This window comes from Mchenga conophoros, linkage group LG3 (genome assembly GCF_057382185.1).
Source record: "Mchenga conophoros isolate Kocher_MC1m ecotype Shallow Benthic linkage group LG3, M_conophoros_male_GT1.1, whole genome shotgun sequence".
NCBI lineage: Eukaryota > Metazoa > Chordata > Actinopteri > Cichliformes > Cichlidae > Mchenga > Mchenga conophoros.
In genome coordinates, this window is record NC_140528.1 from 65,983,820 (window position 1) to 65,997,776 (window position 13,957).

A 13,957-nucleotide genomic window follows, 5' to 3' on the forward strand; every position below is an offset into this window, starting at 1 on the left:
ATGACACTGACAAATGTAGATACAAATCTACGTTTGTAGCACTTAGACGAGCATCTTCCGTAGCCTAAAACCAAGGTCAGATTCAACTGAAAGGGTGTGTTTGTGTGTACAAGTGCGACAGTTAGTCTATACATCCTCTGTTGTTTGTAAGTGTTTGTTGGAGGGGAGAAAAAGGTTTTAAAAAGACTTCATCTTGATCTACACATTATATAAACATTGTATAAACAACAGGAGCCAGGCATTAATCTGGAGTTGGTACCCCTCTGCACTCTCCTGGGAAGCTTTTGTACATGTTGGAGCCTGTCTGCGGGATTGTTGTCCGTTAATGCAGAAAAGCATTTGGGCGGTCAGACACTGATGTCAGATCAGACAGGCTGACTCTTTCTAGTTCATCCCAAAGGTGTTCGGTAGAGTTGAGGTGTTCCCACAAAGCTGGAAATACAGAATTGAAGAACTGAAGAGTTTGTAAACTCTTAGATTTTTCTCATGATTTCCTTTCTTTTGGTTTCTTTTCTTGGAGACCAAAATGTGACACTACAAACCACATGAGAGCATTCAGTCCTCTTATTGGCCGGATGTGTTCAGAGCAGGAGCAACATTGTTCTGGACTAGTGAATAACATGGAGCAGTTATTCCTAACATTTGTATTCAATATACCTGACTGCAACAAGATCGGCTAGAGATTGGATCACGTTTTCACCATAAACCAGTTGCTCGCTCATCCAATGGCCTTTTTGTTGTTATTTCGGTCCTCACTCATGTGCGATTACTTTGTTCACATCTGCACCAATCAACCACATTAAAGCGAAAAATGAACCAGCTGTGCATCTTAAAACTGAACAGCTGGCTCCTGGAATTCCTCCACCAGTGTCAGTGGGACTCAGTGAAATGCGAGAATTCAAAGATTTAATAGATCCATCTAATGTTGTTGACGTCGTGTTGACACACTCCTAATCATTTCACGATTTTGTGTTTTTCTTGGATTTTCTTAAATGCAGGAAATACTACAAGCTAATTCTGACCAAAAACTTTGAAGCTCTAAACTCGAAAGGCGGAGGAAATCAGGTCTCGCTGCTCAACATCATGATGGACCTAAAGAAGTGCTGCAATCATCCCTACCTCTTCCCCGTTGCCTCAATGGTGAGAAGAAACAAAAGGACACTTTTGTCTTTGGGGATTCTTGATCCACAGAAAGAGTAGATTTAATGCTGCTTAAGTTTCCTGTATTATTTCAGCATTTACTCCAAGATTTGCTTTAAATGAATAGCAAATTGCTTAACAGGGACACCCTGTGGTAATGTGTGGAAGAGCTCCTGTGTCATACTGTATCTTCTTTGTGTTTGTAGGAATCCCCGAAAACACCCAGCGGTGCTTATGAAGGGTCAGCCCTCACTAAGGCCTCTGGGAAACTGACCCTGTTGCAGAAGATGCTGAGGAAGCTGAAAGAGCAGGGACACCGAGTGCTGGTCTTCTCACAGGTACGTCTTCACACAGACACAAACGAGCGCGCATTCACACACGCAAACACCAGATGGGTATCTCCCTGCGCAGATGTTAAATTGGTCTCGTGACATCTCCAGAAGGCTCAGCGGCAGGCTGTGATTCCAGCTGTGCGGCTGCACGGGTAATCAAGTATTCATGAAAACACATGCCGGTGTCTCTCTCTACCTCTCTGTCTCCTCCGTTTTCAGATGACTAAAATGCTCGACTTACTTGAAGATTTTCTGGATTATGAAGGTTACAAGTACGAGCGAATTGATGGAGGCATCACGGGAGCGCTGAGGCAAGAAGCCATCGACCGCTTTAACGGTGAGACACAGGATCAAGTGCGGTAAGCTGACCGTGAGCTCAGCTAAGGATGAGTAGGTGTCACGCTGCCTTGCAGTACTCTAGAAAGACTCATTAAATTGACAGAAATAACAAAAATGCTGCGACAGACTAACCGAGAAAGTTTGCTGATTAAAATATAAGTTAAAATGTTTTAAAACGATACGAGACAGTTATACCAATAGGCTGTATGTACAAGACTGACACAGGCAGTAGTCAGTGAAGTCATGTGTTTCTGCCACATTTATTTTAGCTTGTTGAAACCAACCGTAACAAGCATGCCTGTGGAAGCTGGGACCACTGCACTCTTAAAGGGAGTGTGCCCTCGGTAGCTTCTCCTTCAGCACTAATGGGGCCATAATGGTTTTACAGAACCTTTTTACAGTGCAGGCAATATACTGCATTTTAAAATGATGCAATTTACACATTATTAATAAAACTACTGTTAAGTCAAATTTAATTTAAATGTGATGTACAAAGCGTGTCATTAAAGTGCTTATTTATTTATTCGTCGTCAGGATTCAGATGGTTCTCTACATTTAGGTCGAGGGTCATATGATGATGATGTTGCTTTGATTGCACAATAACAAGAAGAAATATGGAAAACACTTTCAAAAACATTCTGTTGGTAACGCTCAACTCCTCATTTGACTTTTGGGATTCAATGTTTAAGAAAATGAAGAATCTGAGGGCAAGATTTAGCATGATGATCATAGAAATAATACCTCCCAAATGCGGTAAAGCAAAAGCAACAAGTCTGTTTTGAAAATGTAAGGAGTAAAAAGTACATAAATTTTTTTTTAATTCAGGGAGTAAAAGTAAAAAGTAGTCCGAAAAAAAAAGTAAAGTATAAACAACTGTAAATTGCACTTAAGTACATTAAGGAAGTATTTGTACTTCGTTACCTACAGGGAGTGCAGAATTATTAGGCAAGTTGTATTTTTGAGGAATAATTTTATTATTGAACAACAACCATGTTCTCAATGAACCCAAAAAACTCATTAATATCAAAGCTGAATGTTTTTGGAAGTAGTTTTTAGTTGTAGTTATTTTAGGGGGATATCTGTGTGTGCAGGTGACTATTACTGTGCATAATTATTAGGCAACTTAACAAAAAACAAATATATACCCATTTCAATTATTTATTTTTACCAGTGAAACCAATATAACATCTCCACATTCACAAATATACATTTCTGACATTCAAAAACAAATCAGCGACCAATATAGCCACCTTTCTTTGCAAGGACACTCAAAAGCCTGCCATCCATGGATTCTGTCCGTGTTTTGATCTGTTCACCATCAACATTGCGTGCAGCAGCAACCACAGCCTCCCAGACACTGTTCAGAGAGGTGTACTGTTTTCCCTCCTTGTAAATCTCACATTTGATGATGGACCACAGGTTCTCAATGGGGTTCAGATCAGGTGAACAAGGAGGCCATGTCATTAGTTTTTCTTCTTTTATACCCTTTCTTGCCAGCCACGCTGTGGAGTACTTGGACGCGTGTGATGGAGCATTGTCCTGCATGAAAACCATGTTTTTCTTGAAGGATGCAGACTTCTTCCTGTACCACTGCTTGAAGAAGGTGTCTTCCAGAAACTGGCAGTAGGACTGGGAGTTGAGCTTGACTCCATCCTCAACCCGAAAAGGCCCCACAAGCTCATCTTTGATGATACCAGGCCAAACCAGTACTCCACCTCCACCTTGCTGGCGTCTGAGTCGGACTGGAGCTCTCTGCCCTTTACCAATCCAGCCACGGGCCCATCCATCTGGCCCATCAAGACTCACTCTCATTTCATCAGTCCATAAAACCTTAGAAAAACCAGTCTTGAGATATTTCTTGGCCCAGTCTTGACGTTTCAGCTTGTGTGTCTTGTTCAGTGGTGGTCGTCTTTCAGCCTTTCTTACCTTGGCCATGTCTCTGAGTATTGCACACCTTGTGCTTTTGGGCACTCCAGTGATGTTGCAGCTCTGAAATATGGCCAAACTGGTGGCAAGTGGCATCTTGGCAGCTGCACGCTTGACTTTTCTCAGTTCATGGGCAGTTATTTTGCGCCTTGGTTTTTCCACACGCTTCTTGCGACCCTGTTGACTATTTTGAATGAAACGCTTGATTGTTCGATGATCACGCTTCAGAAGCTTTGCAATTTTGAGACTGCTGCATCCCTCTGCAAGATATCTCACTATTTTTGACTTTTCTGAGCCTGTCAAGTCCTTCTTTTGACCCATTTTGCCAAAGGAAAGGACGTTGCCTAATAATTATGCACACCTGATATAGGGTGTTGATGTCATTAGACCACACCCCTTCTCATTACAGAGATGCACATCACCTAATATGCTTAATTGGTAGTAGGCGTTCGAGCCTATACAGCTTGGAGTAAGACAACATGCATGAAGAGGATGATGTGGACAAAATACTCATTTGCCTAATAATTCTGCACTCCCTGTACAAAGCACGCAGCTGTGGAAAAGTGCTTGTGTCAACGGGTGTGACTGAGTGAATGAAGTATGTTGTATAAAGCAGTCAAATATAGTAGAAAAGCACCATTTACACACCCACACACACAAAGTGAAACCCATGATGTCAAAGCCTTTTTTGTTGAGATATTTTATTTTATTTTTTGTGGTGGTGGGGGGTGACCTTTATTGGATAGTGGAGAGTGGATGGGAAGAAGGGGGAAATTAAGCAACAAAGCGCCTGGTGTTAGACTAGAAGCCTTGTGACACCCAATGAGCAAAATTGGCACCTTGTCTTCTTCATGTTTTTCTCTCTGGAAACACAGTGACAATTTAAATCACAGAGAGGCAGCAGAAGAAGAATCTGTATGATTAAAAAAATATATATATATATTTATAGAAATTGCTGGGGACCGTGTGGGTTCGGAGGTAGAGACAGCCATGCTTGGGATAAATCTGACCGCTCAGGAGGGGTGCAGGACTTAAATTCTTGCATCTATCCCGCCAGATAAACATGAATCGTATGTGTAACAGCTGATCTGAGTGATTTGTAGAAGACAACATTGTTTTACTGTCAGAACCTGATCCATGTATGCAGTAATGAACGGTGGTTAGCACTGTCGCCTCACAGTAGAAGGTCCTGTGTTCAATTCCACCATCATGCCGGGGTCTTTCTTGCATGTTCTCCCCATGTTTGCGTGGGTTCTCTCCGCTTCCCACAGTCCAAAGGCATGCAGGTAGTCATGATAGGTTAATTGGTAACACTAAATTGCCCACAGGTGTGAAGGCAGGTGCGACTGTCTTTTATGAATGCCTCGCGACGCTGCCGAGATTCATCAAAGTCACTGTTACGTGCTGTAAGATCGTCCTGCATCAGCGATTCGTTTATGGCAGCTGTAGCTCAGGTGGAAGGTTGGTGGATCGATCTCAGCCCCGGTGCATCGGAGTGTGTGCAAAGATCACAAAGCATTTAAGCGTAGATAAAATCGCTGTATTGGAGGAATGAGCTTTCTGCACTCTGTAAATGCTCAGACTTTGTCACTGTAAAAAGAAGCAACTTGTAGCCTGTAAAACAAGATGTATCCTTGTATGTGTTACGCATACAATTTGGAAAATGGGGATTTTCACCTTTCCTCCCTGTAGTCCAGCTAAGTTAGTTGAGTTCTGCTCTGTTTGATTATTATATCGGTGTTATTGAACAGTAGAACTATTTGGGGCTCAGCTCTAAACATTCAGGCTGAAGAGCTCCAGGACAGAATGAATGTTTTGGCCCCGTGCTCACAGCTTTGAGCGCATCCACCCGCTCCAATTATGAGCTCATTCTGACAGCATCACCCCTTCTGCTTCCAAACACATGAACACTTCCAGCTACAGCTATCACAGCCACATAAGGTTCAAAATAGAGCCCCTTTTTAAGGTGATAATATCAGTGCAGTCTTTGATAAATTGCTTACTGCAGACTTTAGTAAAGCATGTTTGCGTGATTCTTTTACACACTGTCCTACAAGTGTTCCTGTTTATTTCCCTCTCACACATACGCTCTCCGCCCTCTCTGTTTCCAGCTCCGGGTGCTTGCCAGTTTTGCTTCTTGCTCTCCACCAGAGCCGGAGGTTTAGGCATCAACCTGGCCACAGCGGACACTGTCATCATCTTCGACTCGGACTGGAATCCTCATAATGACATTCAGGTGCCGTTCGGTCGGCTTTTCGTGTAAGCGAAGTGATCTCTACTTCATAAAACTTTGCCTCTTTAAAGAATTACCTCATCGCTTCCTTCGCAGGCCTTCAGTCGAGCTCACCGCATCGGACAGGCCAACAAGGTCATGATTTATCGTTTCGTAACGCGAGCCAGCGTGGAGGAGCGTATCACCCAGGTGGCCAAGAGGAAGATGATGCTGACCCACCTAGTGGTGCGCCCGGGTTTGGGATCCAAGGCAGGCTCCATGACCAAGCAGGAGCTGGATGACATCCTCAAGTTTGGGACGGAGGAGCTCTTCAAGGACGAGGGGGAAGGTGACGGCAGTTACTGTTGAATCTAAAAATAACACGTCCACGAGCTGAGCTGGATCTGTTAGTCAAATAAAACTAGGATTGTCTGTTAAATGTAATCAAGTAGGGGTTTGGCTTGGATTGGGATAGATTCTAATAGGGCATGTTTTGATAGGCTTATTCTGCTGAATTCAATTATTTTGTCAAATACACTCAGTTTAATGCCTTTCATTCTGACAGGTTTCGCCACAGGGCATTCCTGGCATGTTCTGGTGTTATTGATTAAAATAACTGACAAGAGCATTTTTACTTGTTAAAATGTGTTGGAAGAACCATAGAAACAATTGCTCGCTTTTTAACTCCACATTTGGCAGGCATGAAGAACAGTTCAGGGGATAAAGTTGAGGACGAGGGCAACGTCATTCACTATGACAGCACCGCCATCGAGAGGCTGCTGGACCGAAGCCAAGACGACACAGACGACTCGGATGTCCAGAACATGAACGAGTACCTCAGCTCCTTCAAAGTGGCCCAGTACATGGTGCGAGAAGAAGATAAGGTGAGGACACATTGAATACCCATTTATTGTATCTTTGCTTGCAAAAATGTGCAACTTGTGCAAAGGTCTGGAGTGGAGACATCGTTTTCTCCTCACATGGATGAAAAATAGAGATGAAGTGTAGCATTTCTTTGCACATACATGTTTAATGCTGCAGATCGAGGAGATTGAGCGGGAGATAATCAAACAGGAGGAGAACGTGGACCCAGATTATTGGGAGAAGCTTTTGCGGCATCACTACGAACAGCAACAAGAGGATCTGGCAAGCAAACTTGGTAAAGGAAAGAGGAACCGCAAGCCTGTCAACTACAATGATGCTGCACAGGAAGACCAAGGTAGGGGGCGAGTCTCGTGTAAGATGAAGAAACTCCACATAACAGAATGATGCTTAGGAGTAGGAAGCCCTGGATGTGAACATGGGTCCTCGTTCACGTGGACCTAAGAATGGATGTAAGATTTATTATGTTAATCTGGGGATCGAAGTAGAAAAATAATGAGGTCTCAGATTATGTGTGTGTGCTTTTTGAGTTATGACTTGCACAGTGGAAGTGAATGGGCCTGGCCTATTGACAGACCACCGTGTGCTGTTTCAGAGTGGCATGCTGACATTTCAGATAACCAGTCCGAGTACTCGGTGGGTTCTGAGGAGGAGGACGAGGACTTTGATGATCGGCCAGAAGGTAAGGAAAAGAATCGGAGGCATCAGATCGAGCAGAGCTGCTTGTGAAAGTCGAAATATATATTTTGTAGGACACGCTCTCAGGCCTGTGTTGAATTACAGCTTGAATTTGATTTAGTTGTTACAGTTCCCTGGCAGAGCAGAACAAGTTGGCTTGCCAAAAATTCAAACCAAAATGCTTCAGGCTTATCAGAAGTTTTTAACTCTTGGTTGACACGAATAACTGCCGGGTTGCAAAATGTAAAAATAAATAAAGAACATGTTTTATTGAGCGCATCTGTCTTTTTTGTAGCAAATATTCTTACGTGCGTCATTTTTGTTGCCTAATTTTTTGCACAGGACGACGGCAATCACGTCGGCAGTTGAGGAATGACAAAGATAAACCTCTGCCTCCTCTTCTGGCCAGGGTGGGAGGCAACCTTGAGGTTTGTACAGCTCTGGAACTAGTCTTACTCATTTGTTTTATTTTAAATTGTGATATTTCTGAAATCTGTCAGGCTTTTTTTTTTTAAAGCGAACTAGCATTCACGGTTATTTTTTCAGCGATCTTTAAAAACCGAATGATCCTTTATTGGAGATGGCGGCAAAGCAATTACTTCTTCAATAGCTCTGAACCTTCTAAGCTCATTCATCATCCTGATTATGATGGACGTGATAATGATCTCCTGCACTGTTAAAGATTGGACTTAGAGTTTATTTTAGCATTATCAAAGAGTCAGACTTAAACAGAAAAGGCCCTGGGAGGTTTTAAAAACACAAAAGTGTCTGCAAGATTATGAAAAAGTTTTTCATTCTGGCATTTTCAATCAAGCTCTAGGATAATAGTAGTTCACATATATAAACTGTTCTTTCAATAGGTTCTGGGCTTTAACACACGCCAGCGCAAAGCTTTCCTGAATGCTGTAATGCGCTGGGGGATGCCATCTCAGGATGCTTTCTCTTCTCAGTGGCTTGTAAGAGACCTTAAAGGCAAGACTGAGAAAGAATTCAAGTAAGTAACAGACAGTTTATTACACGGAGGACCAAAACCCACAAAATTAAAATTATTACACATCATTTTGTAGATTCACAAGGAATTAAATGCACGAAATGCACATCTTAAAACACTCTGCAGTGCAAAGAACAATCATCTATCTCTGCCTTCTTCTTTCCCAGAGCTTACGTGTCTCTCTTCATGCGCCACTTGTGTGAGCCCGTCGCCGATGGAGCCGAGACGTTCGCCGATGGCGTCCCAAGAGAAGGACTGTGTCGACAGCCAGTTCTCACACGTATTGGCGTCATGTCACTCCTCAAGAAGAAGGTTAGACGAAACCTGTTGCCTTTCCTAGTTGCAGACAGATGAGGTGAATGATGCAAGTTATGACAGCTCTCATCCTCAAGAGTATTCTCTGGGGGAATCACTTTAATAACAAGATGTGTGGTTTAATATTCCAGGAAACGCAATTTGGTATGGAAAAAATACGACTGGTGTGTCTGTTTGGAGTACAATCAAACAAACTCGTGCTCTTTTAATAAGGCCCCGTCACACAAACCTAAAGATCAGGCGGCAACCATCTGTCAGCCACCGGTCACAAGGGGATAATGTGTATTCCCCAACTGAATGTAAATACGCTGAAAGACTAACGTAGAATAATTGCAACTACAAATCGTATGTAAGAAAGTTTGGATAAATATAATGATGATAAAGCACATCCAGATTTTTTTGTTTATAGGTGTTTTTGAAGAAAAGAAGAAATAGACCTCTTTCATGTGAAACGATCAATCATTACATCTCTAAATACCCTTTGATTTCTTTGCTGCTTCCACTTTCTCAGTTTATCTTAGTTTATCGAAACATCTTCTTTCCAGTTTTCAGTCCAACTTGTTTAAACGTGTACACATCCTGATCTGCTATCTGTGCCAGAGGGATTGTGTGATATACTGCCAGGCAAACAGGGCATGTAGGTGGTGTGTTTAAAGGAGGTGGTATTAGGTAAAGTGCGTGGGTGCCAAGTTTTTTATTATTTTTTTTTACTGAGTGTTTCATGTTTTGTGTTCAGATCCAGGAGTTTGAGCACATCAACGGTCGGTGGAGTCTTCCAGAGCTCAAGTCTGAGGTTAGCATAGACAAATCCTCCTCCAGGGCCTCTTCTCCTGCGGTGAAAACCGCCACGCCCACCCCAGATGCCAGCTATAACAACACACCGTGCACCTCAAAGCCAGGTAACCCAAAAACATCCAATAACAGCGGCCAGCAGAGGGCGCTCCACGTAAATAAAAGCATGGTTGATGTGTAATGTGCAAATGATTTTACGTGTATGAACAAATGCAGCGACCCCTGCTCCTGCAGAGAAGATGGAAAAGAATGGGAAGGAGGGAGAAAAGGAGGAGGACAAGGAGGACGTTGAGGCCCTTGTGGAAAAAGAGAAACTGAAGGAGAAGGACGAAAGGAAAGAGGTGGATGGCAACAAAACTGCAGACCCTACAGAGGTGGGACTTGGTCCTCAAAATGCAAATCAAAACCTGCATGCAGTACAGTGTCTTCTCAATTATTCCAATAATCTTAATATTTATGCATATTTCTGTTTTGTCAGTAAAACCTCTGACTTATTTCACAAATCTCTTATTTGTTGCACATATCCTCCTTTCACTGAAAATTAAAAATTATATTTTACATGCAGGCATTGCAGTCTTAAAATTATCTATGCAATCAGTTTCACGGTATCAGCAGTTTCATGCAGTATGGTACTCAGTTTAAAGCTTAAAAGACAGAAAAACACAAAAAAAATATTCCACCACTCAAATTTTAAGACTATTAAGGCCATAGTGGCAAATGAACAGGTGGTCTGTTTATTACCTTATTATTTCTCTGATGTAGCATGTTTCCACAACAAATTGTGCAATTTTTTGTATAAATTTATTAAGCTAATTAGAAGATTTATTGTGGCCATCGAAGAGATTTCTCCCTGTGTGACCGTAGACTGTATATAAAAGATGGATATAGGACTGAAAAGCCAGTTATGGTGCATCTTAACCTGCGTTCTGTTTAACAGCCAGCAGAGGGCGACTCTTCTGGTTGCAAATGTGGGGCTTTCTCACGGGACGTTCTGCAAATATGCTCGAGAGTTGTTGGCCATATGGGATGTGACAACTTCTGGTTGCTAGGGAAACGTATCCCCTGACTGGTTGGGAGTGGTTCCCGGTGACTGCTTTGGTTGCTAGCAGATTGCCATGGTTGCTTGTAGGGACTTTTTCCTTCCAACTGTTAGCAAATGAGTTGTTTGATTGTTGGGGCTGTCTCTCTGTTAATATAGAGTCCTTCCTTACCTTACAAAATAAAGCACCTTGAGGCAACTGTTGTTCTGATTTAGTGACAAATAAATAAAACTGAATTGAATTGAACTCAACCTGTCGAGTTTGTGTCACGCTCAGTTTCTTAGAGCAGTTTACCAGTGTTTGCAGACAAGTCCATCACTTCCATTGACAGTTTTTACCACCGTGTTTGGGGAAAGCACGTTTCTCCTTAATGACTGGTAGTTGCCAACATGTCTCTAGGCCTGTGTGACTGGGGTCTTGTTTACTTGACTGTTACGATGTCCTGGGCCACCTGGCCGGTTCTTTTCTGTGTGGAATTTGCATTTTCTCCTCATGTCTGCGTGGGCCCTCTCGGGGTAATCCGGCTTCCTCCAAGAGTCCAAAGAACTACGGGTAGTGGGGTTCGGTTTACTGGTGACTGTGAAATTTCCATAGGTTTGGATGTGACTGTGAATACTCTTGAAACCCCCTCTGTGTTAGCCGTGCAAGAGACCGGCGACCTGTAATCTGTCCATAGTGTGACCCGCTTCTCACCTTATGGCTGCTAGAATAGGCCGAACCATGACACTGAATTGGATAAGCGGGAGAAAATGGCTAGAAGGATGATCAGCATTAGAGTGAAAAAGATAATAAAGCAGGGTGTGTTTTAGGATTGTCCTGCCTTGTGATTGAGAAGTTGCACTACTCAGATTCACTCTCGTGACTTTGGTGACATCAAACTGGCTGTCTTTATATACAGTATTTACTTCTGGCGTGAAGATTTTGGCACATGACTGCAAACAAGATTATGTGATATTGCATTGTTTTATTCTCCGCAGCTTTCCTACTCCACAAAAGAAACATCGCAACATGTGTCTTCCGTTCAAAAAACTGAAAGCAAAGACGACAGCAACACGAAAGAGGACGAGAAGAAAGACACGACCGATAACCCAGCTGCCTCTACAGAGGAGAAGAAAGCACAGGAGGAGACTAAAGACGAGACTAAACACACATCTAAGCAGGATTCAGAAGTTAAAGAGGAGAAATCAGGTGAACCCAAAAAAAAGAAAAGGAAACTTGATAAGCCCAAACATTATAAGACTTTTTGTTGTATTGTGAGTTCAAGTTTGACATGCACAAACACATAAAACAGGTTTATGTGACTCAGGTCCTTTTGTTTTTGCAGAAGGAGAAAGGGTTGGGGAGGAGAAAGAGAAAGAAAAAGAAAAGCGGGAGGGAACACCTACCACAACGGAAACAACAGATGCCAAGGATAAGACCGAAGTGTCTGATGTGAAGAAAGGTGCGTGTCTGTTCAGTTCCTGGTGGTTAGACGTGTAACGGTATGCTGCAATAACAAACTAATTAACATTTTTACTGCTGTCGTTGATAGCAGAGGAGGTCAAAGGTGAAAAGGATGCTGGAAAAGAAGTCAAAGCAGCGAAGGAGGAGGCGCCGAAGGGTAACGGGAAGCCCCCGACTGAGCGACCTCGCTTCATGTTCAACATCGCAGACGGTGGCTTCACTGGTTAGTTACAGCAGATCTGGAATACAGATCCTGATTCAACCCTCATTTCTTTATTTTTTTTTTGCCTCCAGGGAGCCGGAGTTTCTTTAATTTTTTTAAAGTGGTGCTGCGCGATAGTTTTCTGAGCTTTCTGAAGGTGTTTCAAAGTTTATCTTTGGACATTGGCTGCTTTTTCACTCATTTTTAAAACAGTTCTTCTACCTTGCCATTTTCAGAGGAATGTTTTTTTTTTGTTTGACCCTTAAGCTCCTTGACACTGACATATAAGTCATTAGCCCAGAGCACAAAAAGGCCCCTAAATCAAGTGATGAACCAATTTTGTGATTCAGAAAACTTAGCACAGAGCCAATTTTAAAGTATGTCTTTGCACACTTTGTCACAAAAACACAGTTTGTTCCCATTTCTTTAGTTGAATCTATAAACATAGTTTGACAGATATAAAAAAAAAAAGTTTTTTAGCACCAAATAGATTCTTTCCCAGAGCGTCTTTAAGAAATAGGAAAAAATCCAGCAGAGCCCTGACACAGGACCTCAGAGATACATCTGGCCCTTCAGTTGACTTGGCTCTGTTGTTCACTGAAACTTTATCAGAAATGGTCTCAGTGGAAGGGTGGAAAGAGAAGCAGCGAGAAAAAGCAGGGACATGCCAAATTACGCAAGAACTGGACTGAAAAATCAGTGAAACAGGTCTGATGGAGTGAAATGTATCATTTTTGAGCTTTGAATGTCCTTCAAGAAGCCGCACAAACTCTCGTTTTTGCTTTATACACCGTATTTCATGTAGATTTGCACGTTTTAACAAACTGCTGCAGGTATTTCCCATTTTCCTAGCAAAATCTAAAGAAATGAGGGGGGGGGGGGGGGGGTCAAGGCTGTTTCACACTACTGTATATGATGTCATGCATCAACATTTCCTTCATTAGCAGCTTTATTCTCCTGTGTAAATTTTTTTTTTTTTTTTTTGGAAGTGTTTCAGTGGTAATCAGAAGAAACAATCAAGGAAACATGTGTGAACAAGTGTTCTGCTAAATTTCATAGGAATTTCCATAAAGCTTGTTCAAGCGTCATGCTTCCGCTCATATTTCTATGATACTTCTTTTATGAACTTCCCCAAAACTAGAACAAGATATTTAAAAAACATTGTCAGATAATAAGACTTCTCTACATCTGTTGCATTTTGTCCTACGACTCTCAGTTCACTTTCTCTGTCTGAATACTGGCTTTGTGTTTGAAACACCCCCCCCCTGCTAATCAAGTGAAAAAGGTGTGAGGGTGAAAATATCCAGTTTGTCCAAAAACGTTGCCAAGCAGTCCAAACAACATTAAACGAACGAGCAAAACATTCCCCTTGTGTTCCAGAGCTTCAGTACAAAAGCAGCACTGAGCCAGAATTATCTCCTCCTTGATCGCGGACCCAGAAAAGCTCTGGGCGCACCGTGTAAACCCGCCTCGTGTTCTTTACCTTGTGCTCGCTTCTCTCCGCAGAGCTGCACACTCTCTGGCAGAACGAGGAGCGGGCTGCCATCTCTTCGGGGAAGATGAACGAGATCTGGCACCGCCGGCACGACTTCTGGCTGTTGGCGGGAATCGTGATGTATCCTTGATGGCAGTTGCTCAGGCGATGAACCTGGCGGGTTTATTTTT

The 13,957-nt window shown here is 42.5% G+C and overlaps 1 protein-coding gene across 5 annotated transcripts in view; it reads left to right on the forward strand.

The window, feature by feature from the left end:
• Positions 1–13,957, forward strand: part of chd3 (chromodomain helicase DNA binding protein 3) — a 54,118-nt gene that overhangs the window by 17,656 nt on the left and 22,505 nt on the right. For 3 of the 5 annotated variants that reach the window (XM_085266795.1, XM_085266794.1, XM_085266796.1), the window contains 17 exons: positions 999–1,140; positions 1,347–1,478; positions 1,692–1,809; positions 5,849–5,973; positions 6,067–6,298; positions 6,649–6,833; positions 6,991–7,168; positions 7,427–7,513; positions 7,852–7,937; positions 8,370–8,503; positions 8,668–8,812; positions 9,552–9,714; positions 9,824–9,981; positions 11,625–11,835; positions 11,972–12,088; positions 12,179–12,313; positions 13,799–13,907. In XM_085266795.1, the coding sequence (XP_085122921.1) occupies positions 999–1,140; positions 1,347–1,478; positions 1,692–1,809; positions 5,849–5,973; positions 6,067–6,298; positions 6,649–6,833; positions 6,991–7,168; positions 7,427–7,513; positions 7,852–7,937; positions 8,370–8,503; positions 8,668–8,812; positions 9,552–9,714; positions 9,824–9,981; positions 11,625–11,835; positions 11,972–12,088; positions 12,179–12,313; positions 13,799–13,907 (2,457 nt within the window). The remainder of the gene's footprint in view (positions 1–998; positions 1,141–1,346; positions 1,479–1,691; positions 1,810–5,848; positions 5,974–6,066; positions 6,299–6,648; positions 6,834–6,990; positions 7,169–7,426; positions 7,514–7,851; positions 7,938–8,369; positions 8,504–8,667; positions 8,813–9,551; positions 9,715–9,823; positions 9,982–11,624; positions 11,836–11,971; positions 12,089–12,178; positions 12,314–13,798; positions 13,908–13,957) is intronic. The other 2 variants (XM_085266792.1, XM_085266793.1) reach the window with 2 other exon arrangements.